Source organism: Hyla sarda, chromosome 1 (assembly GCF_029499605.1).
Source record: "Hyla sarda isolate aHylSar1 chromosome 1, aHylSar1.hap1, whole genome shotgun sequence".
Taxonomy (NCBI): domain Eukaryota; kingdom Metazoa; phylum Chordata; class Amphibia; order Anura; family Hylidae; genus Hyla; species Hyla sarda.
The window spans coordinates 329,895,685-329,922,827 of record NC_079189.1 but is presented as its reverse complement, the minus strand read 5'-3'; the positions used below and the strand labels follow the sequence as shown (position 1 = coordinate 329,922,827).

The window sequence follows — 27,143 nt, the reverse complement described above, 5'->3', positions numbered from 1 at the left end:
CTGTGTCATTCAGCCACTATATGGTTTAAACATGCTGCTGGGCCTGGGACATTACCTCCAAATTTTCATGGTAGCACTAACTACTAGACTTGTGCACGACCAAAAAATTTGTCTATTTTCGTTTCGTACATATTCGTATTAAAAAAAATTTGGTTCTGTTGCACATTCGTTATAGAGTAATTCGTTTCAATCTGTTTTCGGATGCATCCGTACATTTTCGGATCAATCCGAAATATATTTCGGATGCATTCGTTATATCACACCCGTCCATTATTTCGTACACATTCGTTACATTTGGCGCATTCGTTACTTCGGACATATTCGTTATTTCGGTCGCATTCGTTATTTCGGCCGCATTCGTTTTACTTTCGAATTCGGCAAATTACATTATTCGTTTTATGTTGCTGTATTCCTAACGATTAACGAAAACAGCCGAAGTAAAGTTAGGCCAGGTCAGTCAGGGGCTCAGAGTTTTCACCCAGTGGCCCAGATTTATCAAACTGTGTGAGAGAAAGAGTGGAGTGGTCTGGTCTCCCATAGCAACCAATCACAGTTCAGCTTTCACTTTACCAGAGTTCATTATCTGACATGTGATTGGCTGGTGTGGTCACTCCCCTTTTTCTCTCACACAGATTGATAAATCTTGCCAGCGTGTACTGAGAGTGAGAAATTGATTGTATTGTGCGTAAATTGTGTGAAAAAAACAATGTCTGGAATGAGAGAAATTGTGTCTGTGGTGTCTGGGAGAGAGGATGGTGACGGTGAGCGTGCTGTTGTGGATGTGAGTGATAGAGCATGTGTGAGTGAGCGTGCTGTTGTGGATGTGAGTGATAGAGCATGTGTGAGTGAGCGTGCTGTTGTGGATGTGAGTGATAGAGCATGTGTGAGTGAGCGTGCTGTTGTGGATGTGAGTGATAGAGCATGTGTGAGTGAGCGTGCTGTTGTGGATGTGAGTGATAGAGCATGTGTGAGTGAGCGTGCGGATGATGTGTCTGAGTGTAGTGGTGGCGTGGAGAGGAGAGGAGAGAAGAGGAGGAGTAAAGTCCGAGCATGTCCAATCGCAAGACAAAGTGGTTGGACAATATCGGACTCTGGCAGTGGCAGCCACACATCTGAGTCTGAGAGTCTGCACTCAGTGGGAGTCCCACCAGCCAAAAAACAAAGAGGGCCGAAATTCACGGAGGCAGAGAACGTAGCACTGGTGGCTGCTGTTAGCACAGAAAAATCCGTGTTATTCAACACGACAGTGGGTACCCAGGAGAAGATGGCCGCCTGGAGCCGGGTGAGGGAGAAAGTGTCCCAAGTTGCAAGTGGCACAGCGGACAGGACAGTTCTCAGCATCAGGCATCGGTGAGTAAATATTTCATTATGATATCATCATCAATGTGTTGGCAAAGACATATTGCAAAGCATAAACTATGCTGGTCTTGGTCTAGGACAGGTATACCATTCTATAACCTTTATTGTTTGTTACACATATGTCCTTTACATACTAGATTTGTAATTACATCTAGTGTATACCGATGTATCCGTGGATTCACCCCTAAAGCAAATGCTCCATAAGTGGGGAACCACCTTTCTTGCAAAAAAATAGTGGACTTGCTCATCTGCATAACTACCGGTAATTATGTATGCGTGACATGAGGATACACATATGAGGGGGCAATTTTTTTGTATTCTGACCCCTATAACTTTCTTAGTTCTCCTTGCACCCCGGTCTGTAGTTTTTGACAGTACCGTTTTTGTTTTAAAGGGGTACTCTGATTGAAAACTTTTTTTTTTTTTCCATAAACCTTACAGTACGTATTAAGTTGCTGCTGAATTCTACATAGGAAATTCATTACTATTTGTAACCCAGAGCTCTCTGCTGATATCACAAGCACAGTGCTCTCTGCTGACATCTCTTTCCATTTTAAGAACTGTCCAGAGTAGGAGAAAATCTTCACAACAAACATATGCTGTTCTGGACAGTTCCTAAAATGGACAAAGATGTCAGCAGAGAGCACTGTGCTCATGATGTAAGCAGAGAGCTCTGTGTTTGAAAAAGAAAATAATTTCCTCTTTAGCAGCTAATAAGTACTGGAAGGAATAATATATATATATATATATTTTTTTTAATTAAAATGTACACATCTGCCTAATTTTCTGGCACCAGTTGATTTTAAAAAAAAGTACCCTTTTAATGTGACATTTTTTTAATGTATTTTTTGTAATTTTTTTTAAGCCAGGAGTTGCAGTTAGTTACTACAACTACCATCATGCCCTCATACATGTGGCTCATCAGCTGCTCCAAATGAAATTCCAACTCCCAGCATGTTGGACTATACTAGTATATAGTCCATAGGTCAGTGTTTCCCAACCAGGGGTGCCTCCAGCTGTTGCAAAACTACAACTCCCAGCATGTTGGGAGTTGTAGTTTTGCAACAGCTGGAGGCACCCCTGGTTGTGAAACACTGACCTATGGACTATATACTAGCATAGTCCAACATGCTCAGATTTTTAGTTTTAAAACAGCTGGAGGCACCCCTGGTTGGTAAACACTGCTATAGTATATTTTGCCATTTTCCGGGAATTGAAGGATTGGTTTGAATAACTAGTAAAGATAAAGAGGATAAGTCTGACTATATCTGTGTAGTGTGGTATAAATGCAGAAATATGAGCATTGAAGCAAAAGAACAAAATTGTTTCTCAACAAAACTGTTTATTGTCATAAAACGGAAATGGTATGATAAACTTGAATAAACTATTTTATGTAAAACCCAAACAGGTACTATGACTGCAGGGCATCAGTCCTCAAAAAAATAAAAAAGCAGCAGCAGAGGAGGAACATCAACTTCAAGAACTGGGAGCTGGAGTTGAAGAAGCACCTCGTGCCAGAGGCTCAGACATCCGAGGCAGAGAGATCTGGTGAGTAAAATTATATATATGATTAATTACGTATTACAATAATATTAATTGATAAAACAACAAGAAAATAAAAAAAATAACTATTAGAACTTATACAATAACTGTATTACTATATATTTGTATTTTTCCCCCCTAGCTCAATAATGATTCTTAAAGGGGTACTCCAGTGAAAACCTAAACCTTTTTTCTTTTAAATCAACTGGAGGCAGAAAGTTAAACATATTTGTAAATTACTTCTATTAAAAAACTTAATCCTTCCAGTACTTATTAGCTGCTGAATGCTACAGAGGAAATTCCTTTCTTTTTGGAACACTGATGACATCACGAACGCAGTGCTCTCTGCTGACATCTCTGTCCATTTTAGCAACCATGCATAGCAGATGCATAGCAGATGCATAGCAGATGTATGCGAAGGGCAGCATGGTGGCTCAGTGGTTAGCACTGCTGCTTTACAGTGCTGGGGACTTGGGTTCAAATCCCACTAAGGTCAAAAATAAATAAAGTGTGATAAGTGTTATAATAACATCAGCAGAGAGAACTGTGGTCGTGATGTCATCAGAGAGCATTCCAAACAGAAAAGAATTTCCTCTGTAGTATTTAGCAGCTAATAAGTACTGGAAGGATTAAGATTTTTTAATAGAAGTAATTTACAAATATGTTTAACTTTCTGCCACCAGTTGATTTAAAAGAAAAAAGGTTTTCACCGGAGTACCCCTTTAAAGCATTTATGCTATTTGTAATGTTGGGACATGCAGATGTCAGGGAATCTAGTCTACCCCGTTGTTGTCCTATACAGTAACCCCCCGATATGCGATGGCCCCGACATATGATCAAATTGACATATGATGGCCTCTTAGAGGACCCGTGAAGTGGACCTGGAGCAGCGGGACAGCATCGGAAGCCCCTGGGACTGCATCGGGAGTGGTGAGGACGCGGTCTGGAGCGGCGGGGACAGGTGAGTACAGCTTCCTATACTTAACATTGCACGGATCCCTCAACAGGGATCCGTGCAATGTAAAGTATAGGACAGTGGTCTACAACCTGCGGACCTCCAGATGTTGCAAAACTACAACACCCAGCATGCCCTGACAGCCAACTGTTGTCCGGGCACTGCAGGGAGTTGTAGTCTTGCAACATCTGGAGATCCGCAGGTTGAAGACCACTGGTATTGGAGGTTATACTCACCTTTACCCGCCACTACGGACCGTCACCGCTGCCCTGGATGTCACCTGCCATCGCTGTCGCTGTGTCCCCGACGCTCCGGCAAGGCCTCTGCTTCCTCGGCATCCTCGCTCTCCGTCGCCGCCATTACGCCGCTATGCAAGCCACTCCTATTGGATGACAGGATGGCATGCACAGCGATGTGATGACAACGATGGAGAGCGCTGACGATGCAGGGGATCCTGAAGAGGACGCGCCGGAGCCCCGAGGACAGGTAAGCTATGTTGAGAAATGGTCACATGATTGAAAGCCTGGAAATAGAGTGATCTACGGCCACCCCTTTCCTTTGGCAGCGAGTCAAAGGAATGAGACACACTGTAATGTCATCTTTTGACATGTCCACACAACTCGTAAATTTGTATTTTCTAATTCTATATTGATAGCAATGTGGATATTATGTAAATTACTCAGCTAAATTGCCTATTGTGATAAAAAGCATGGTTAGCTATTTGCAATGGTGTATATTTGTAGTGTATAATGGTGTATAACATTTATAGGGTTAGATGACAAATATACACCAGTACAATAACTTAATTATTATATTGTTAAGCCTTAGGGAGAGTATGTTGTGTATCATGTAATGGTCAACAACACAACTGTTTTCAGTCACTTGATTTTTATTTTAAAATACTTTTTTTTAATTTTCATTATTATAATTTTTTTTTAGATCAACAAGGCCAGGCTTCATTAAGGAGTCACCATGACAGTTCCCCACCATCACCTGTCCTGTCACATTTGGAGAGCCGGAGTGAGGTTGAGGCAGATGATAATATTAGGTGGTATCTCGTCTGGTGGAGGACCGCCAGCTCGATTTTAAGATACAAGTACAAGCTTTTTCACTGCAGCCACTTCTAGCTTTAAGCACCCACTTATCCAATGGCACAGAAGCTGAACATGCTCCTGTTCCAGTTGCTGGTACTGCAGTTCCTAACTTTTCAAATGGACACTCAGAGTATGGGGGTGTGCTGAGAGGCAGGGTCTGGAACAGGTGGACCGCCAGCTTGATGCTCACCGGAATGGGTAATCAAACAATTTTTATAAATTCAAATTAAATTAAATAAAAATGACATAAAAAATCTGCCACATCCAGACGCTCTGCGGCAGTGATTCTAATAGCGATGCCTGTAATCTGCATGTCATACTGAATACGTTTTATTTCACTAACACAGCACACTAACATCCTGATTGCATGATCGGATGGAGCCAAACAATCTCTGTGTTTTTTCCACAGGAAAGAAAGACTGAGTAACTACTTCCTCAACAGACTGTTCAGACCGATCCACAGCGGACATAACAGAATCCTCAACCATAAAGGCAGGGCTAGCAGAAATTTTTTAGTGGAAAGAGAGCTTTCAATCTCATTGATGGAGTTCCCCAGGAATTCCTTCATCCAGACAAACATATTCTGGACCATAGGTTCAGCCGGATTAGGAGGTGGACATCATCCAGGACACCTATTATATTCATAGAAATCTGGAAGAGGGGTTCCGCACTCCGCACAAGTGAGATGACACCTCTTAGAAGTAGTCTTACAACTTCCAGAAGTTGACATTTCTCTAGAAAGAGAGAAAAATAAGTATTAAGGCTAATTCATTAGCTTGCATTTGTGGGAGGGGCGGGGACTCCCTATAAGAACCCGCGGCATTACCTGTTCCTGACGCCGCGGGTTCATCACATACCACCCAACCCTCCCTCAACATAATTTTTCATTCTATGACTATCATTATACATCAGGGTATGCCCTCTATTTTTCAGGTATACTCCTACGCGGCAGTATATCGCACAACTCTCACGGCCTAGATAGGTTACAGGATTTAGTATGGAATAGGAGCTTAGTAAGAGGTTCAGTTAGGTAGGCTTGATATACGAATGAGCTCCGACCACAATTAGAGATATAAAACCAAACAGAACACTTTGTTGTGCCCTGACAACACCAACTACCTAGAAAGAGAAAGAAAATGCACCAGCAGCAAGGAATAACACTAGAGAGATATAATTTCAAGCAGACCAGGCAGCAAGAGGTCTGACACAGACTGCAGCAGCCTTAAATAGAGCAGATGGTGCCAATTTTTAAATAAGCCCCACCCCCGGAAGTGACCTCGCTACTGTTGCAAGCCAACATAAATTAAACATAAAAGAATTGGCAAATTTCTGCATAATAGGATAAAAACAAGTCCTCCCAGGCAGGAGGAACATGAAAGGTAAAAGAAAACCAAAAAATAATGGCACCACAGTCACGGCGCCAAAACTAGAAGTTGTCAGATGACGCACTTCCGGTTTTGTTGAGCTCCAGAACTGCGCGTACGAGCGGCAGAAAGGATGCAGGAAAAACCCTGAGGGAGCAGACACCGCAGAGCAGCACAGAAGGCTGCAAATAAGGTAAAAGAGTAAGAAAACCTTCAGAGAAGGGGAAAATAACTATTCCATGCAGGCTCATGAAAAAAAACAAGGACCTGCTCCGTCCTGCTGTCCAGAAGAGGACAGAAAAAATATCAATAGGGGGCGTAATTTAATTTAATTACTTGGGCGGAATTAAAAATTCCACCGTCCTGCCAGCTTTGCAGGGACAGAAACACCCCACTTGTGTTGGTTAGGATGACAGGGAACCATATCTACCTGGATCAATCTTCAATCCTTTCTCAAGTCAGTATCAATCTATTGGGTGTAGTGTTGCTCGCAAATATTCACGAATGTAGCACTATATATTCGCAATTATAAATATTAAATTTTTTTTAATGAAAATGAAATTTTTCATTTTTACAGACCACTATTCCAAAAATCTGTCAGACACCTGTGGGGCGTAAATGCTCACTGCACCCCTTATTAAATTCTGTGAGGGGTGTAGTTTCCAAAATGGGGTCACATGTGGGGGGTCCATTGTTCTGGCACCACGAGGGGCTTTGTAAACACACGTGGCCTTTCATTCCAGACACATTCTCTTTCCAAAATCCCAATGGTGCTCCTTCTCTTCTGAGCATTGTAGTTCGCCCACAGAGCACTTTACATCCACATATGGGGTATTGATATAATCAGAAGAAATGGGGTTACAAATTTAAAGTGGCTTTTTTCCTATTTTACCTTGTGAAAATTAAAAATTTAGGGTAACACCAGCATTTTAGTGAAAAAAATTTTTTGTTTTCATTTTCCCATCCAACTTTCACTAAAATTTGTCAAACACCTGGGGGTGTTAAGGAGCACTATACCCCGTGTTACGTTCTTTGTGGGGTGTAGTTTCCAAAATGGGGTCACACGTGGGTATGTATTTTTTTGCGTTTATGTCAGAAACGCTGTAAAATTAGCCACCCCTGTGCAAATCACCAATTTAGGCCTCTAATGTACATAGTGCGCTCTCACTTCTGAGCCTTCTTGTGCGCCCGCAAAGCATTTTACGCCCACATATGGGGTATTTCCATACTCAGGAGAAATTGCGTTACAAATTTTGGGGTCTTTTTTTCCTTTTACTGCTTGTGAAAATAAAAAGTAGGGCAACACCAGCATGTTAGTGTAAACATTTTTTTAATTTTTTTTTACACTGACAGGCTGGTCTAGCCCCCAACTTTTCCTTTTCATAAAGGGTAAAAGGAGAAAAAGCCCCTCAAAATTTGTAACGCAATTCCTCCCGAATACGGAAATAACCCATATGTGGCCCCAAACGAAGTGAGAGAGCTCCATGCGGATTTGAGGACTAAATTAGGGATTGCATAGGGGTGGACATAGGGGTATTCTATGCCAGTGATTCAAAAACAGGGTGCCTCCAGCTGTTGCTAAACTCCCAGCATGCCTGGACAGTCAGTGGCTGACCGGAAATGCTAGGAGTTGATGTTTTGCAACAGCTGGAGGTTCCATTTTGGAAACACTGCCGTATGATATGTTTTTCATTTTTATTGAGGGGGGGCGGACAGTGTAAAGGGTGTTTATGTAGTGTTTTACCCTTTATTATGTGTTAATTTAGTGTAGTGTTTTTAGGGTATATATGCACAGGTGGGTTTACGGTGAGTTTCCCGCTAGGAGTTTACGCTGTGGTGGATGATTTGCCGCTTCTCAAACTTGAAACAGGAAACTCACTGTAAAACCGCCCATGTGAATGTACACTGTACATTCACATGGGGAGCGCAAACCTCCAGCTGTTGCAAAACTATAACTCCCAGCATGCACTGGCAGACCATGCATGCTGGGAGTTGTAGTTTTGCAACAGCTGGAGGCACACTGGTTGAAAAACCTTCAGTTAGATTCTGTTTCATAGCTCAGTATTTTCCAACCAGTGTGCCTCCAGCTTTTGCAAAACTACAACTCCCAGCATGTACTGGGAGATGTAGTTAGGCAACCGCTGGAGGTGCGCAACTACAACTCCCAGCATGCCGAGACAGCTGTTTGCTGTTTGGGCATGCTGGGATTTGCAGTTTTGCAACAGCTGGAGGGCTACAGTTTAGAGACCACTGCACAGTGGTCTCCAAACTGCGTCCCTCCAGATGTTGCAAAACTACAACTCCCAGCATGCCCAGACAGCTGTTTGCTGTCTGGGCATGCTGGGAGTTGTAGTTTTGCAAGTTTTTCTCATGCGGGAATATATGTTTAGACTATAAAGAAAATATATTTGGGAATATATGAATGATAATATATTTTTGCATATGTGAATATTATTTTCCCATATGCAAATTTTCGCATTGGTGAAAAAAAAGTCCCGAATATAACGAATATGCAAATTTAACGAATATGTGATGAATATTCGCACATATGTTCGCAAAATATCACGAATTTGAATATGGCCTATGTTGCTCATCACTAATTGGCTGAAAGCACCACAAGTTCCAGCAAGGCAACAGGGCTCCAAAGGGGTTACACTGCATCCTCTCCACTCTGCACCATACTGTCTGTGTATCAATGTGGTAGCCCTTGGGGGGTGTATGGTAGTGGGGGTGTTGTTTCGATAGATGAGGGGTTAAGGTTAACCCTATAGTTCGTGACGCCAGGCTGAGGGCTAGTATGCTGAGGTAATTCTCCGGCCTATCGCCGCCCTTCCCAGTAACGATAGGTGCATGCATAAAATGACTGAAGGTCCACAAGGTAGTTGAACTTGAACTTGGATAACTTTACTTAAATGCTTGCGGTACATCCAATGAACAGTAACAGTCTCAGGAATACAGTCGCGGACCTTGACTTCTGATATAGTCTGAGAATTTAGGGTAATTTGCGAAGATCCGTCCGGATTTAGGGGATAGATAAGGTCCGGTGATCTTGCAGAGTGCTTAGGGATTGATACACTCACGATTCTGAATAGATCAGCCGTTGCCGCAAGGCTTGGGCCTAACTCACTGCGGAAGACAGCTGCGCAGATCCTGCTCATTTGACAGCCCGGGAACAAGAGAGAGTTTAATGGCTGCCGCTCCCTTATATGGGCAGGGGCAGGGCCACTTTTACTGGTCCAAGCAACTGTCACTCACCGTCACAGGGAGTGATGGGTGAAATAGGTCACAGGGGCCTCCAAAGGTCCTTAAGCCTAAAAACCATAGATTTTACCTGATCACATGACCCACAGGTCCTGCTACACTCCGTACAGGTAATTAACCATTTATATACATCTGTACTATCATATTTATATAAATCCTAAATAACTGCTAGATAAGTAATACCTAGATGAGAGGTGACAAGGGGTGGACTAGCTACGAAGAACCCCGACATCCTAGGGACTCTGGCTATGGGCAATTCTACACAGGTACCGTATAGGATGCGGTACCGGCACACCACATCAACATTTGCACCCTGCTCAGTAAAGGCAGTTATCTGTAACCTGACATCGATGTGTTCCTTTACTCCCTGTGTCTGCCCCAGGAGAAGCTGTCTCCATCCTCCGACTGCGTATAGGCTAACAGTTTCCTGGCGTCACAAAGTGATAAGGTATTTCCTAACACCACCTGTGGCTACCACATATATATGATGGATGTGTGTAAGTTTAATAGATGTGTGTATGTATGATAGATTTGTATGTATGTATGATAGATGTACAGGGTGGGCCATTTATATGGATACACCTTAATAAAATGGGAATGGTTGGTGATATTAACTTCCTGTTTGTGGACCATTAGTATATGTGAGGGGGAAACTTTTTCAAGGTTGGGTGGTGACCATGGCGGCCATTTTGAAGTCGGCCATTTTGAATCCAACTTTTGTTTTTTCAATAGGAAGAGGGTCATGTGACACATCAAACTTATTGGGAATTTCACAAGAAAAACAATGATGTGCTTGGTTTTAACGTAACTATATTCTTTCATGAGTTATTTACAAGTTTCTGAGCACTTATAAAATATGTTCAATGTGCTGCCCATTGTGTTGGATTGTCAATGCAACCCTCTTCTCCCACTCTTCACACACTGATAGCAATACCGCAGGAGAAATGCTAGCACAGGCTTCCAGTATTCGTAGTTTCAGGTGCTTCAGAATGGGCAAAACAAAAATTGGAACAGGACCATCAGTTTACGCAGAAGATTTTGTTCAGTGATGAGGCAAACTTTAATGTGAATGGTGAAGTTAACAAACAAAACCACCACTATTGGTCTGATACTAACCCACATTGGATAGATCCCTCAAAGACGGTTGGAACACAAAAATTGATGGTATGGTGTGGTATATGGGATACAAATATAGTGGGGCCATTCTTCATCAATGGAAACCTCAAGGCCACTGGATATGCAAAATTGCTACATGATGATGTGGCTAGAAGGGTGGAGGAGTGTTTAAACTAGGGACTTGGGGGGAGGGAACCTAAAGCAAAGAGGGGGAAGATAGTGTAGATAGAGAGGTGGGAATTATAAATGTACCTGGGGGTGGAGCGGAGGGAGGGGTTACAATAGTTAATAGGAATAGGCTTCATAGGAAAATAAAACTTACACCCTTGAATCCCATTAACCCCAATAACATAAAGGATGGAAATGTAAAGTGTATGTTCACAAATGCTAGAAGCCTAGCAAATAAAATTGGGGAGCTTGAGGCCTTGATACTGGAGGAACATATCGATATAGTTGGGGTCACTGAGACATGGCTGGACTCCTCGCATGACTGGGCTGTCAATCTGCAGGGGTTTACATTGTTTCGCAAGGATAGAATGAACAGAAAAGGTGGTGGAGTCTGTCTGTATGTAAGAAGTGGTATGAAAGTCAGTGTGAACAATGCCATAGTGTGTGATGATTCTGAGGAGGTGGAATCACTGTGGGTAGAATTACAAAAGGAGGGAAATACTGAAAAAATAATACTTGGTGTAATCTACAGACCCCTTAATATCACTGAAGAGATAGAAGTTCGGCTTCATAAACAAATAGAGAGGGCCGCCCGGGCAGGTACAGTGGTAATAATGGGAGATTTTAACTATCCAGATATAGATTGGGGTCCGGGGTTGGCTAAAACTACAAAGGGGCGACAATTCCTAAATTTATTGCAGGATAATTTTATGGGCCAGTTTGTGGAGGACCCAACAAGAAGTGATGCCTTGTTGGATCTGATCATTTCCAACAACGCAGAGCTGGTTGGTAATGTAACTGTGCGGGAAAACCTTGGTAATAGCGACCACAATATAGTTACTTTTGACTTAAAATGTAGAAAACAAAGACAGGCGGGGAAGGCAAAAACATATAACTTTAAAAAGGCAAACTTCCCTGGGCTGAGGGCTGCACTACAGGACATAGACTGGGGGGAGGTGTTCTCAAATACTGATACAGAAGGTACCGTAAATGGGACATCTTTAAATCAACTCTAAATAACTATACAACTAAATATATACCAAAGGGGAACAAATATAAACGATTAAAACTAAATCCTACATGGCTGACAAATGATGTTAAAAGAGCAATAAACAACAAAAAAATTGCCTTCAAAAAATTCAAATCTGTTGGGTCAGCTATAACATTTAAACAGTACAAGGAGCTTAATAAAATCTGTAAAAATGTAATAAAAACAGCAAAAATTCTAAACGAGAGACAGGTGGCCAAAGAAAGCAAATCTAATCCTATGTATTTTTTTAGATATATAAATGCAAAAAAACCAAGGACAGAGCATGTAGGACCCCTTAATAATGATAATGGGGAGGTTGTCACGGGCGATCAAGAGAAGGCGGAGCTACTGAATGGGTTCTTTAGTTCTGTATACACTATGGAAAAAGGAGCTGACATTGGCCAGGTCAGTGCTGGTAACACATCATGTAATGTACTGAACTGGCTTAATGTAGAGATGGTACAAGGTAAGTTAAGTAATATAAATGGAAGCAAATCTCCAGGGCCAGATGGATTGCACCCAAGAGTTCTTAGAGAGGTAAGTTCAGTAATATCTGTACCCCTGTTCATGATATTTAGAGATTCTCTGGTGTCTGGTATTGTGCCAAGGGACTGGCGCAAGGCGAATGTGGTGCCAATCTTCAAAAAGGGCTCTAGGTCTTCCCCAGGAAACTATAGACCGGTAAGTTTAACGTGCATTGTGGGTAAATTGTTAGAAGGACTTATAAGGGATTACATACAGGAATACATAGGGGATAATTGTATTATAAGTGATAGCCAGCATGGGTTTACTAAGGATAGAAGTTGTCAAACCAATCTAATTTGCTTTTATGAAGAGGTGAGTAGAAGCCTTGACAGAGGAATGGCTGTGGATATAGTGTTTCTGGATTTTGCTAAAGCATTTGATACTGTCCCTCATAGACGTCTGACAGGTAAGTTAAGGTCTTTGGGTTTGGAAATTTTAGTTTGTAACTGGATTGAACACTGGCTCATGGATCGTACCCAGAGAGTGGTGGTCAATGATTCGTACTCTGATTGGTCCACGGTAATTAATGGTGTACCCCAAGGTTCAGTACTGGGCCCGCTGCTGTTTAATTTATTTATCAATGATATAGAGGATGGTATTAACAGCTCTGTTTCTATCTTTGCAGATGACACCAAGCTTTGTAGCACGGTACAGTCTATAGAGGATGTGCATAAGTTACAAGATGACTTGGATAGACTAAGTGTCTGGGCATCCACTTGGCAAATGAGGTTTAATGTGGATAAATGTAAAGTTATGCATCTGGGTACTAATAACCTGCATGCGTCGTATGTCTTAGGGGGGATTAAACTGGCAGAGTCACTGGTAGAGAAGGATCTGGGTGTACTTGTAGATCACAGACTACAGAATAGCATGCAATGTCAGGCTGCTGCTTCCAAAGCCAGCAGGATATTGTCATGTATCAAAAGAGGCATGGACTCAAGGGTCAGGGACATAATACTCCCCCTTTATAAAGCATTGGTACGGCCTCACCTGGAATATGCTGTTCAGTTTTGGTCGCCTGTACATAAAAGGGACACTGTGGAGCTGGAAAGGGTGCAGAGACGCGCGATTAAACTAATATGGGGCATGGAACATCTTAGCTATGAGGAGCGATTAAAGGAGATGTGCAGTATCTGAAACTACGGATACTGGAAGCCTGTGCTAGCATTTCTCCTGCGGTGTTGCTATCAGTGTGTGAAGAGTGGGAGAAGAGGGTTGCATTGACAATCCAACACAATGGGCAGCACATTGAACACATTTTATAAGTGGTCAGAAACGTGTAAATAACTCATGAAAGAATAAAGTTACGTTAAAACCAAGCACAATATTGTTTTTCTTGTGAAATTCCCAATAAGTTTGATGTGTCACATGACCCTCTTACTATTGAAAAAACAAAATATGGATTCAAAATGGCCGACTTCAAAATGGCCGCCATGGTCACCACCCGTCTTGAAAAGTCCCCCCCCCCACCCCACATATACTAATGTGCCACAAACAGGAAGTTAATATCACCAACCATTCCCATTTTATTAAGGTGTATCCATATAAATGGCCCACCCTGTACTCTTAAGGTGTTAATGATAAATAAACAAGCAGTGTGTTCACATGTTGTCGCCCCAGTGGCGTCACTTTCCCTCCTCCAGTGTCAATAGGTCACCCACAGGTCACAGGGCACAGTTTTACCACAATTTCGAAAATTTGTAGCAAAATCGCACCATTTTTGCTGTGATTTTTCCCAAAAATTGTTCTGGTAATGTGACCTGTTGGTGACCTGTGGATACTGGAAGAGGGAAAATTACCCCACTGGGCTGCTACTTTACACATCACCCAGCCAAAATATACTGCTGATCAGAGGGGAGAGAGGCAGCACACAGGAACATCACTCACCTCACATGAAGCCGCTCTGTGTTCCCTGGAGGACTGTCAGCTCTCAGCCTGTCCTCTTGCGATGCTGGGGGAGATGCCAACAATGAGGTCCTCTTAATCCCTGTCTCCGCTAATGATTTGCAGAGCAGGAGCAGCGCAGGGATATTTATATAGAGAAAGACATCACCTGAAAGTAGCGCTTGTCTGACTGGGCATCAGGGACAAGTGTCCTGAATCCTCAGCAGCTGCAGTGGGCCCTATACCCAGGCCGGGCCTTTGGACCACGGCCGAATGGACCAGCCGGTCAGTCCGCCCCTGGTCACTGTGTGGCACTGTTATTAATTGGCATTAGGGTACGTTCACACATGCATATTTTATGCTGCAGATATTATTTGGCATTAGGGTACGTTCACACCTGGATATTTTATGCTGCATATTTTGTTACCAGTTGAAGTCAATGGGCAGTCAAATCTGCTGAAGCAAATCTGCAGCAGATCTGCAGCATAAAATATGCACGTGAAGTACCATATGGCTCGTTCACACAAGCAGATTCTGCTACATATTTTAGTGCGGATTTTTGCCTATTTTCTACAGCTTATTTTCTGCTGCTTATTTTAATGATAAAATAAGTAGCAGAAAATAAAAAGCAGCAGATCAGCTGAGAAAAATCTGCACAAAAATCCGCTCATGTGGAGTCAATGGAGTCTGCAACGGATTTTCCGCACCAGAGATTCCACTGCCAAAAACTGCTGCGGACAGCCCATGGAAAGCCCGTCCCATTGAAAGCCCGCACCCTAAGATTGTATTTTTCATCAGCCTTTGCACTGGTGTCTTGAAACCATCTAGCCACTGTATAAAGCAATTATTAGGAAATATATTGTACTGTAATTTGCCCCATTGCAGGACATTGGTAATAGAGAACTATATGGTAAGAATAAAAAATGATTATCTATTTGAAAAAATTGCTTTCCCTGTTATTGGAAGAAATTATAGTGATATTTGAATGGGCCTGGATGTTTTCTGGAGTGAAAAACATATTACAGGTTTATTCTGATCACAAAATATGGAATTCTCTCTCACGTTAGGAAAACTGACTTCTACCTCATATGGGGGTTTGCCTTCCTCTGGATCAACACTAAATGATAAGAGGAGGAACTTGATGCATTTTTATCCTTATAAACTATGTTACTGTGAAATAGATGCAAAATGGAATATTGCAAGTATACCACAGAAATATCAATATCAATATGGGTTTTTTACTGGTCCCATAAGCCACACTGAGTGTAAACTATCCAGCAATTGAATTCAAAAAATTTTTTAAAAATGGGGATAGTGCTTAAAACTTAGTTTTTAACCCCTTAAGGACTCAGCCCATTTTGGCCTTAAGGACTCAGACAATTTAATTTTTACGTTTTCATTTTTTTTTCCTCCTCGCCTTCTAAAAATCATAACTCTTTTATATTTTCATCCACAGACTAGTATGAGGGCTTGTTTTTTGCGCTACCATTTGTCCTTTGTAATGACATAACTCATTATATCATAAAATGTATGGCGCAACCAAAAAACACTATTTTTGTGGGGAAATTAAAATGAAAAACGCAATTTTGCTAATTTTGGAAGGTTTCGTTTTCACGCCGTACAATTTATGGTAAAAATGATTGTGTGTTCTTTATTCTGAGGGTCAATACGATTAAAATGATACCCATTATTACATACTTTTCTATTATTGTTGCGCTTAAAAAAAATCACAAACTTTTTAACCAAATTAGTACGTTTATAATCCCTTTATTTTGATGGCCTCTAACTTTTTTATTTTTCCGTATAAGCGGCGGTATGGGGGCTCATTTTTTGCGCCTTGATCTGTACTTTTTTTGATACCACATTTGCATGTAAAAAACTTTAAATACATTTTTTATAAATTTTTTTTTATAAAATGTATTAAAAAAGTAGGAATTTTGGACTTTTTTTTCTTTTTTCGTTCACGCCGTTCACCGTACGGGATCATTAACATTTTATTTTAATAGTTCGGACATTTATGCACGTGGCGATACCAAATATGTCTATAAAAAAATTTATGCTTTTTGGCGGTAAAATAGGACAAAACGGACGTTTTACTTTTTTATTGGGGGAGGGATTTTTCACTTTTTTTTTACTTTTCGTTTACTTTTTTTTACACTTGAATAGTCCCCATAGGGGACTATTCATAGCAATACCATGATTGCTAATACTGATCTGTTCTATGTATAGGACATAGAACAGATCAGTGTTATCGGCTATCTTCTACTCTGGTCTGCTCGATCACAGACCAGAGCAGAAGACGCCGGGAGCCGGACGGAGGAAGGTGAGGGGACCTCCGTGTGGCGTTCTGAATGATCGGATCCCCGCAGCAGTGATGCGGGCGATCCGATCATTCATTCAAATCGCGCACTGCCGCAGATGCTGGGATCTGTATTGATCCAAGCACCTGAGGGGTTAATGGCGGACGCCCGCGAGATCGTCCCTGGCGTCGGCCATTGCCGGCGGGTACCTGGCTGCGATTAGCAGCCGGGATCAGCCGCGCATGACACGGGAATCGCTCCGATGCCCGCGGTTATGCACAGGACATAAATGTACGTCCTGGTGCGTTAAGTACCACCGCACCAGGACGTACATTTACGTCCTGCGTCCTTAAGGGGTTAATCATACAGCTAAAATTCGCCAAATGACGTGAGTCCCTTAAAAATATAAATTTTAAAGCAAGCAGTAGTATAATTATCCATTATACGGCAGCCACTCTGCTCACCAAAATAGGTACCTGAGTAGCGTATAGTGCAACTCAGGATTTACAATGAGATCAAAATTAAATTTAATTTGTTTCTATATCAACATCTGAACCACTGATTGGCTACTAGTTTTGTGTCACCTGTGGGCGCTTCTTCCGCAAGAAGCGTCCGCAGGTGATGAGAAACTAGTAGCCAATCAGTGGTGTGCCCCGCGTCTGAGAGCTTGCCGGCTCTCACTCCCCGCAAATGAATTGCAATCTCCTTTCTTCACTGCCATTCATGTTGGAATAATATATTCGAGGGAGTGCGACTTCATTCTTTACTTCACATGCTAAACTTTTAATATATTGTTCTTTATGTAATTATAAAACACTTTGCTATTTACTTGCTGTTGATATTTTCAACCTTTATATGTTTTTAATGTGATTGAAGTGCGTGCAGGGCATGGCGAGTCACAGCTCTTGCAGGCTTCAGTGACATCGCACCTGCTGGGTAACGCCCACTTTCTCCTGCCGGGAGCGCACACAATGTGAGCAAGGGGAAAGGTATGATATACAGCTTTTTAAAGCTCAGGGGGAAAAAATTAAGGGTAGGAGGGGTGTTAGTAGTAGTTAGTAAATATAATCTGAGTTAGTTTAGAAAATATGGTTTGATGACGGGTACTCTATAAAGAATGAAGGCGATGGCAAGAAAAGGCAGTAAAATAAAAGAAACTAATAAAATAGTTTGCCTATATGATTAAAGTAAAGTTAACATAAACATTATTTTCTCATTCATTCAGTAGTCTATATAAAATACATATAAAATCGAGTAATAGTGCGGTAATAGTGAGGTTAATTTTTCATGATGGTTTCTTTGTTTTCTTTTTATTTGCCTTAAACTAACCTGCTAACTTTGGCAGGGAGTAAACACGAGAATCATTAGTCGGTCAAGACCTGCTAACAGTACTTTTCAACTACGCCCAGAAACACATGACCCTATACATCCCTGGGCCTAGAGACTTAGGGTGACTGGTTCCTTGCTACTCTGCAGCTTCCTATAATGAGCTTCTTGATCTACTGAATAACACTGCACTCTCCCATCCCTGGGAAAGACCTGGCAGTGACTGCTGTTTAGAGAAATGTCATTGTTTCCATATCCAAATTATTTTCAGCTGTTTTTACAATCCCTACAGACACTGAGGTGATGTTTCTGGCATCTTTTGTTACAATAAAAATAGTGATTTTACTTCACTTAAACACATGAAGTCATAGGTGGTAATATATGTTTCAATGATAAAAAAAAAAAAAGTAATGCATGCTATCATTTATTAACAAACCTAATTGGGTTTCATTCCAGTTAGAGATGAGCGAATTTTTGAAAAATTAAATTCGGCCAATTCGCCTAATTCTCCCCAAAAATTTGGTTCAGTCCGAATTTATTTGTAGCGAATCTCTATTAAAAATGGCTATTTCTGGCCTACAAAGAGCCTCAATAGAGGTGGTAGAACACTTTACCTTGCTGTAACACGCATAGTGTGTGTGCTGGGTTAGTGAAATAATACAGTCATTCAGTATGGCATGCAGATTAGAGGCATCGCTATTAGAATCACTGTCGCAGACTGGAACAATGACAGAGCCTGGAGGTGGCATCAGTAAAGGGAGACCATATAGTGGCTGAATGACACAGCCTGGAGGTGGCGCCAGTATGAGTAGACCATATAGTGCTGGAATAACACAGCGTGGAGGTGGCGGCAGCATGAGGAGACCATATAGTGGCAGAATGACCTAGCCTGGAGGTGGCATCAGCCTGACGAGAACATAGGGCCTCACAATTGAAAAGGTTAAAGATATGTTTTAACATTTAAATTGAAGATTTCAAATAGATGAACCTAAAAAGTTTTATTTAATATGCCAGCAGCATGAGGAGACCACATGGCAGTAGAGTGACACAGCCCTGAGGTGGTGGAAGCATGAGGAGACAAAATAGTGGCTGAATGATACAGCCTGGAGTTGGCAGCAGCAAGAGGAGACCATATAGTGGCTGAATGACACAGCCTGGAGGTGGTGGAAGAATGAGTAGACCATATAGTGGCTGAATGTCACAGCCTGGAGTTGGCGGCAGCAAGAGGAGACCATATAGTGGCTGAATGACACAGCCTGGAGGTGGTGGCAGCAAGAGGAGACCATATAGTGGCTGAATTACACAGCCTGGAGGTTGATGTGACTGGCCGCAAGATGGCTGCTGATTATATAGGGCTGTGACATGGCAGGGGTGTCTGGCTGCTGATAGACTGCATGCTGCATGTGATTTGGGGTCATGCCACCAACCCGCCTTCCCGTCTTGCCTTACCGCCTTCCCAGAGTTCCTTTCCCCATGTCCTCACATGTGGATCGGCCGTTTTAGATTACCTGAAGCTTGGACCGCACTAAATGGAGTTTAATGAAGTGATTTGTGTGATCGAATTGCGTCGATATTCACATTTATTGCGAATCAAATTTTTCCTGATATTCGTAACGAATTCGTATTCCTCAGATTCGATTCACTCCTTCCTAATTCCAGTATACTGAATATTCTGAAAAAACAAATAGCATTATTCTGGGTCACCAGAAATTGATTTTACAAGCATGCTCACATTGTCGAAAGACTGATATTGGTGATTTTATGGTTATAGCTTGGCTATACAGTACAAATCTTTCAAACTTGCATATTATTATTTGACAATATGGATTATTTGACATGGGGAAGTATTCAAATTTGACTTTTAAGAAAAGAATGCAGAAAATAAACAGTTAAATGAAAATCCAATGTTAAAAACTTTTTCTATTCAAAAGAATTTCCCATCTGGTCTCTGGTTGGTCAGAATTGTTGCAGGTTGTTTCAGTTGGTGTATTCTCTTATATGTTATACAGGAGTGCATGAAGTATTGACACTCCCTGTTATTGTTATGTAAATTTTGTATGTTTTAAAAAACCTAATGAAAATCACTTAACCCCTTGGGGACGGAGCCCATTATGACCCTAAGGACGGGAGCATTTTTTGCAAATCTGACCACTGTCACATTAAGCATTAATAACTCTGGAATGCTTTTACTTATAAATTTGATTCCGAGATAGTTTTTTCGTGACATATTCTACTTTATGTTAGTGGTAAATTTTCGGCGATACTTGCATCCTTTCTAGGTGAAAAATGCTAAAATTTCATGAAAAATTTGAAAATTTAGCATTTTTCTAACTTTGAAGCTTTCTACTTATAAGGAATATGGATATTCCAAATAAATTATGTATTGATTCACATATACAATATATCTACTTTATGTTTGCATCATAAAATTGACGTGTTTTTACTTTTAGAAGACACCAGAGGGCTTCAAAGTTCAGCAGCAATTTTCCAATTTTTGGCAAAATTTTCAAAATCGGAATTTTTCAGGGACCAGTTCAGGTTTGAAGTGGATTTGAAGGGTCTTCTGGTTAGAAATACCCGATAAATGACCCCATTATAAAAACTGCACCCCTCAAAGTATTCAAAATGACAATCAGTAAGTGTGTTAACCCTTTAGGTGTTTCACAGGAATAGCAGCAAAGTGAAGGAGAAAATTCTAAATCTTCATTTTTTACACTGGCATGTACTTGTAGACCCAGTTTTTGAATTTTTACAAGGGGTAAAAGGAAAAAATCCTCTCAAAATTTGTAACCCAATTTCTCTCGAGTAAGAAAATACCTCATATGTGTATGTCAAGTGTTCGGCGGGTGCACTAGAGGGCTCAGAAGCGAAGGAGCAACAATGGGATTTAGGAGAGTGAGTTTTTCTGAAATGGTTTTTGGGGGGCATGTCCCATTTAGGAAGCCCCTATGGTGCCAGGACAGCAAAAAAAAACACATCGCACACTATTATGGAAACGACACCCCTCAAGGAACGTAACAAGGGGTACGGTGAGCCTTAACACCCCACAGGTGTTTGACAACTTTTTGTTAAAGTCGGATGTGTCAATGAAAAAAAAATATTTTTCCACTAAAATGCTGGTTTTTCTCCAAATTTTACTTTTTTACAAAGGGTAATAGGAGAAAATGCCCCCCAAAATTTGTAACTCCATTTCAAATGGAAATACCCCATATGTGGACGTCAAGTGCACTGCGAGCGAACTACAATGCTCAGAAGAGAAGGAGCACCATTGAGCTTTTGGAGAGATAATTTGTTTGGAATGGAAGTCGGGGGCCATGTGCATTTACAAAGCCCCCTGTGGTGCCAGAACAGTGGACCCCCCCACATGTGACCCCATTTTGGAAACTACACCCCTCACGGAATGTAATAAGGGGTACAGTGAGCATTTACACCCCACTGGCGTTTGACAGATCTTTGGAACAGTGGGCTGTGCAAACAAAAAAATTAAATTTTTCATTTTCACAGACCACTGTTCCAAAAATCTGTCAGACCCCTGTGGGGCGTAAATGCTCACTGTACCCCTTATTACATTCCGTGAGGGGTGTAGTTTCCAAAATGGGGTCACATGTGGGTATTTATTATTTTGCATTTATGTCAGAACCGCTGTAAAATCAGCCACCCCTGTGCAAATCACCAATTTCGGCCTCAAATGTACATAGTGCGCTCTCACTCCTGAGCCTTGTTGTGCGCCCGCAGAGCATTTTACGCCCACATATGGGGTATTTCCGTACTCAGCAGAAATTGCGTTACAAATTTTGGGGGTCTTTTTTTCCTTTTACCTCTTGTGAAAATAAAAAGTAAAGGGCAACACCAGCATGTTAGTGTAAAAAATTTTTTTTTTTACACTAACAGGCTGGTGTAGACCCCAACTTTTCCTTTTCATAAGGGGTAAAAGGAGAAAAAGCCCCCCAAAATTTGTAGTGCAATTTCTCCCGAGTACGGAAATACCCCATATGTGGCCCTAATCTGTTTCCTTGAAATACGACAGGGCTCCAAAGTGAGAGAGCGCCATGCGCATTTGAGGACTAAATTAGGGATTGAACAGGGGTGGACATAGGGCTATTCTACGCCAGTGATTCCCAAACAGGGTGCCTCCAGCCGTTGCTAAACTCCCAGCATGCCTGGACAATCAGTGGCTGTCCGGAAATGCTGGGAGTTGTTGTTTTGCAACAGCTGGAGGCTCCGTTTTGGAAACACTGCTGTACAATACGTTTTTTATTTTTATTGGGGGGGACAGTGTAAGGGGGTGTATATGTAGTGTTTTACTCTTTATTAGGTGGTGGTGTAGTGTAGTGTAGTGTTTTTAGGGTACATTCACACTGGCGGGTTACGGTGAGTTTCCCACTAGGAATTTGCGCTGCGGCGAAAAATTTGCCGCAGCTCATACTTGAAGCAGGAAACTTGCTGTAAACCCGCCCGTGTGAATGTACCCTGTACGTTCACATGGGGGGGGGGCAAACCTCCAGCTGTTTCAAAACTACAACTCCCAGCATGCACGGTCTTTCAGTACATGCTGGGAGTTGTAGTTTTGCAACAGCTGGAGGCACACTGGTTGGAAAACCTTATGTTAGGTTCTGTTACCTAACTCAGTATTTTCCAACCAGTGAGCCTCCAGCTGTTGCAAAACTAAAACTCCCAGCATGCACGGTCTGTCAGTACATGCTGGGAGTTGTAGTTTTGAAACAGCTGGAGGCACACTGGTTGGAAAATACTGAGTTGGGTTCTGTTACCTAACTCAGTATTTTCCAACCAGTGTGCCTCCAGCTGTTGCAAAACTACAATTCCCAGCATGTCTGATCACAGAAGGGCATGCTGGGAGATGTAGTTATGCAACAGCTGGAGGTACGCAACTACAACTCCCAGCATGCCGAGACAGCTGTTTGCTGTGTGGGCATGCTGGAATTTGTAGTTTTGCAACATCTGGAGTGCTACAATTTAGAGACCACTGAACAGTGATCTCCAAACTGTGGACCTCCAGATGTTGCAAAACTACAACTCCCAGCATGCCCAGACAGCAAACAGCTGTGTGGGCATGCTGGGAGTTGTAGTTTTGCAAGATCTAGAGGGCAGTATAGAGATCACTGTGCAGTGGTCTCTAAACTGCAGACCTCCAGCTGTTGCAAAACTACAAATTCCAGCATGCCCACACAGCAAACAGCTGTCTGGGCATGCTGGGAGTTGTAGTTTTGCAACATCTGGAGGGCTACAGTCTAGAGACCACTATAGTGGTCTCAGACTGTAGCCCTCTAGATGTTGCTATGCAACTACTCACCAGCTTCCGCCGCATCTGGGAGCCGTCCTCTTCTGACGCACGCCGCCGCAGATCTCCGTCGCCGCCGCCGATCCCCGTCACTCCGCTGCCTCCGGAGGGGTAAGTGGACTCCGGTGCCGCTCCTCTTCGTTTTCCCCGTTCTGCCCCGCCTATTGTGGGAGGGCAGGACGGGGAAAACGAAATTAAACCCCTCCGCCCCAGATCTGCTATTGGTGGTCGCGTCTAGACCACCAATAGCAGAGATAGGAGGGGTGGCACCCATGCCACCTCACTCCTATCGCTTTAGGGGGATCGCGGGTGTCTTAGACACCCGCGATCCCCCTTCTATTCCGGGTCACCGGGTCACCATAGACCCGTAATGACCCGGAATCGGCGCAAATCGCAAGTGTGAATTCACTTGCGATTTGCGCCGATCGCCGACATGGGGGGGTCTAATGACCCCCCTGGGCATTTGCACGGGGTGCCTGCTGATAGATGTCAGCAGTCACCCCGGCCCGGTCCCCGCCCGGCGCGCGGCGGGGGCCGAAATTCCCACGGGCGTATGGATACGCCCTTCGTCCTTAAGTACCAGGACGCAAGGGCGTATGCATACACCCTTCGTCCCCAACAGGTTAAACGAGAACTAGACCAGGTTCACACTTACGAAGCTCTGTGCAGAAAACTTCAGTCTGGAGATTCCTAGTGTGGCCAGCACTGACTGAATCAGACAGCACTAGGACTGCGCAGACTGCGCAGAATTATGACTATGACAAACCCACTTTGTGTTTGAGTTTGTTGTTTTTCCCTGCTTTTGGACATATTTTGAAACCTTGGACTTTTCTCAAAAATGCAGCATGCAGAGTCTCTGGTGTTTTTTGGCACAAAAAAAACACAATTGCTAACATTAATGGAGGTAAGTAGTGATGCATTGCATCACTACTTACCTCCACCGGCCATATGATATACAGCGATGCAGAGTGCACCACTGCATACTATACCTTAGCCCGGACTCCATCACTATACTGTCGGAAGTCCCTGCTCTTAGGGGGGAGCTGAGCTGTGCCTGTAGCTCTACAGCCAATGCATTGAATACCTCCTGACCAGCAAGAACATACAGTAAATCAGTTATTTGTATAGATTGCTAGTTTAAAAACGCCTGATAAAATGCCAGAAAAACTTACCTTTTTTTCTCCTCACATTTTCTCCTCACATATGTGAGAGTTCATTTTCATGCTACTTTTGTTTTTTCCATGCTCCTTTTGTTTTTTCTGTGCCACTTTTGTTTTTCCCAAACACTTTTGAGGTTTTACACAACAAAAATGTTCGAGTTAGGCACCAAATTCCTGACAGAATAAACAAATCTTAAGTAATATACCATGATTACCGTATTAATGTCCAGACAATCGACAATTCAGTCAGGAAAAGATGTAACATGTGTGAAGGTGAAGCCAAGATGGGACAACCCCCTAAGGACACAGCCCATTTTCACCAGTTTTCATCTTTTATTTTTCTTTCTACAGACCTGTATGAGGGCTTTTTGTGCAATCAATTGTAGTTTGCAATGACATCTTTCATGTTACCATAAAATGTATGGCACACCCCAAAAAAATGATTGTGATTGTGCCAGAAGGCAGACCATACAAATGTATCCAGGAAGAGTGGCACAGAGCAGGTAAGGCACCATCTTGACTCATCATACTACTGCAATCATGCTGTAGGTAGTCTGATGAGTGTCATAAAGCCCCCCTAATTCTTTAATTGCCGTGATTAGTATTGATCTCGGCATTTAAAGTGTTAATGGCGGACATCAGCATAATTGCTGATGTCTGCCATTAGCAGAAGATCCATGGGTGCTGATAGCAGCCAAGACCCGCAGTCTATGAAGCGAGCACAGCTCTGGTGCTCCCTTCATAGACAGTAAGCCTTCTGCAACATAAACAGTTGAAACCAGAAGTTTACATACACGTATATAAAAAGACACATGCATGCATGTTTTGCTCACTATCTGACATGAAATCAAAATAAACCTTGAGAGAGAGAGAGAGAGAGAGAGAGAGAGAGAGAGAGAGAGAGAGAGAGAGAGAGAGAGAGAGAGAGAGAGAGAGAGAGAGAGAGAGAGAGAGAGAGAGAGAGAGAGAATTTTTAAGGCCATGTTTCACAGTTGGGATGGTGTTCTTAGGCTTCCAAGCTTCTCTCTTTTTCCTACAAACATAACAATGGTCATTATGGCCAAACAGTTGCAAAATGTAGGTCATTGTTCCTGTGTGCATTTGCAAACATTAATCTGGCTTTTAAATATTTCTTTTGGAGTAATGGCTTCTTCCTGGAAGAGTGGCCTTTCAGCCCATGTTGATACAGTACTTGTTTCACTGTGGGTAATGACACAATCTTACCAGCTTCTGCCAGCATCTTCACAAGGTCTTTTGCTTTTGGGTTGATAATGATATCTCTGAGACACAGAACCCGTCTCCTTCCTCACTGTGTGCCAATTACTAGAGCACAGTGAATTACAAGTATGCTGTGTGTCCTTTAGAGATTAAAGGGGTACTCCGGCCCTAAGACATCTTATCCCCTATCCAAAGGTTAGGGATAAAATGTCTGACCACGGGGGTCCCACTGCTGGGGACCCCCGCAATCTTGCATTCGGCACCCACCTCTTTGTGCTGAACACCACACTGCCAGCTCACAAACTGCCGGGTGCCGACCATGGGGCCGGAGTATCGTGACGTCACGACTCCACCCCGTGGTATGTTACGCCCCTCCCAGCTATGCAAGTCTATGGGAGGGGCTGTCACGATCACACCCTATCGGTCCAGCCAAGACGCTAGAGAGAGTGTGATGGTGCAAGGGTTAAAGCCGCCAGACCTCTGGGTATCCAGTACTAGTCCCAGCAAGTCACCAAATTAACCCTTAGATAAACGTGTTTCCACCAGAGCTGCCTTCAGGAAGGTGAGCTCATATATTTAGAGATCAAAGATCAGAACTGATTAATTACTGTATTTTTCGCCATATAAGACGCTCCGGCATATAAGACGCACCCAATTTTAAAGGAGGAAAATCTAGAAAAAAAAGATTCTGAACCAAATACTGTAGTAAAATATTTTATATCAGTATAGTTCCCCCACAATATTTTGCAGTATAGTTCCCCCACAATAGTTGGCAGTATAGTTCCCCCACAATGGTAGGCAGCTCCTCTCCCCCTCCCCCCACAATAGTTGGCAGTATAGTTCCCCCACAACAGTAGGCAGCTCCTTCCCCCTCCCCCCCACAATGATTGGCAGTATAGTTCCCCCACAATAGTTGGCAGTATAGTTCCCCCACAATGGTAGGCAGCTCCTCCCCCCTCCCCCCCACAATAGTTGGCAGTATAGTTCCCCCACAATAGTTGGCTGTATAGTTCCCCCACAATGGTTGGCAGTATAGTTTCCCCACAATAGTTGGCAGTATAGTTCCCCCACAATGGTAGGCACTGGCAGCTCCCCCCCACAATAGTTGGCAGTATAGTTCCCCCACAATGGTAGGCAGCTCCCCCCCCTCCAAAATGGTAGGTGTCACGATTCGGCTGGCTGGAGGTGGATCCTCTGTGCCAGAGAGGGATTGGCGTGGACCGTGCTGGTGGACCGGTTCTAAGTTGCTACTGGTATTCACCAGAGCCCGCCGCAAAGCGGGATGGTCTTGCAGCGGCGGTAGCAACCAGGTCGTATCCACCAGCAACGGCTCAACCTCTCTGACTGCTGAAGATAGGCGCGGTACAAGGGTGTAGACAAGAGCAAGGTCGGACGTAGCAGAAGGTCGGGGCAGGCAGCAAGGATCGTAGTCAGGGGCAACGGCAGGAGGTCTGGAACACAGGCTAGGAACACACAAGGAAACGCTTTCACTGGCACAATGGCAACAAGATCCGGCGAGGGAGTGCAGGGGAAGTGAGGTAT

At 42.9% G+C, this 27,143-nt stretch overlaps 1 protein-coding gene across 1 annotated transcript; it reads left to right on the top strand.

Annotated features, from left to right (window-relative positions):
• The first annotated feature begins 621 nt into the window (after positions 1-621).
• Positions 622-5,537, top strand: LOC130306897 (uncharacterized). Its single transcript, XM_056552146.1, has 3 exons — positions 622-1,350; positions 2,768-2,907; positions 4,796-5,537. Exons 1-3 carry the CDS (start codon positions 707-709, stop codon positions 4,981-4,983), a joined length of 972 nt encoding a protein of 323 aa, XP_056408121.1. The 5' UTR covers positions 622-706; the 3' UTR covers positions 4,984-5,537.
• The last annotated feature ends 21,606 nt before the right edge of the window (positions 5,538-27,143 follow it).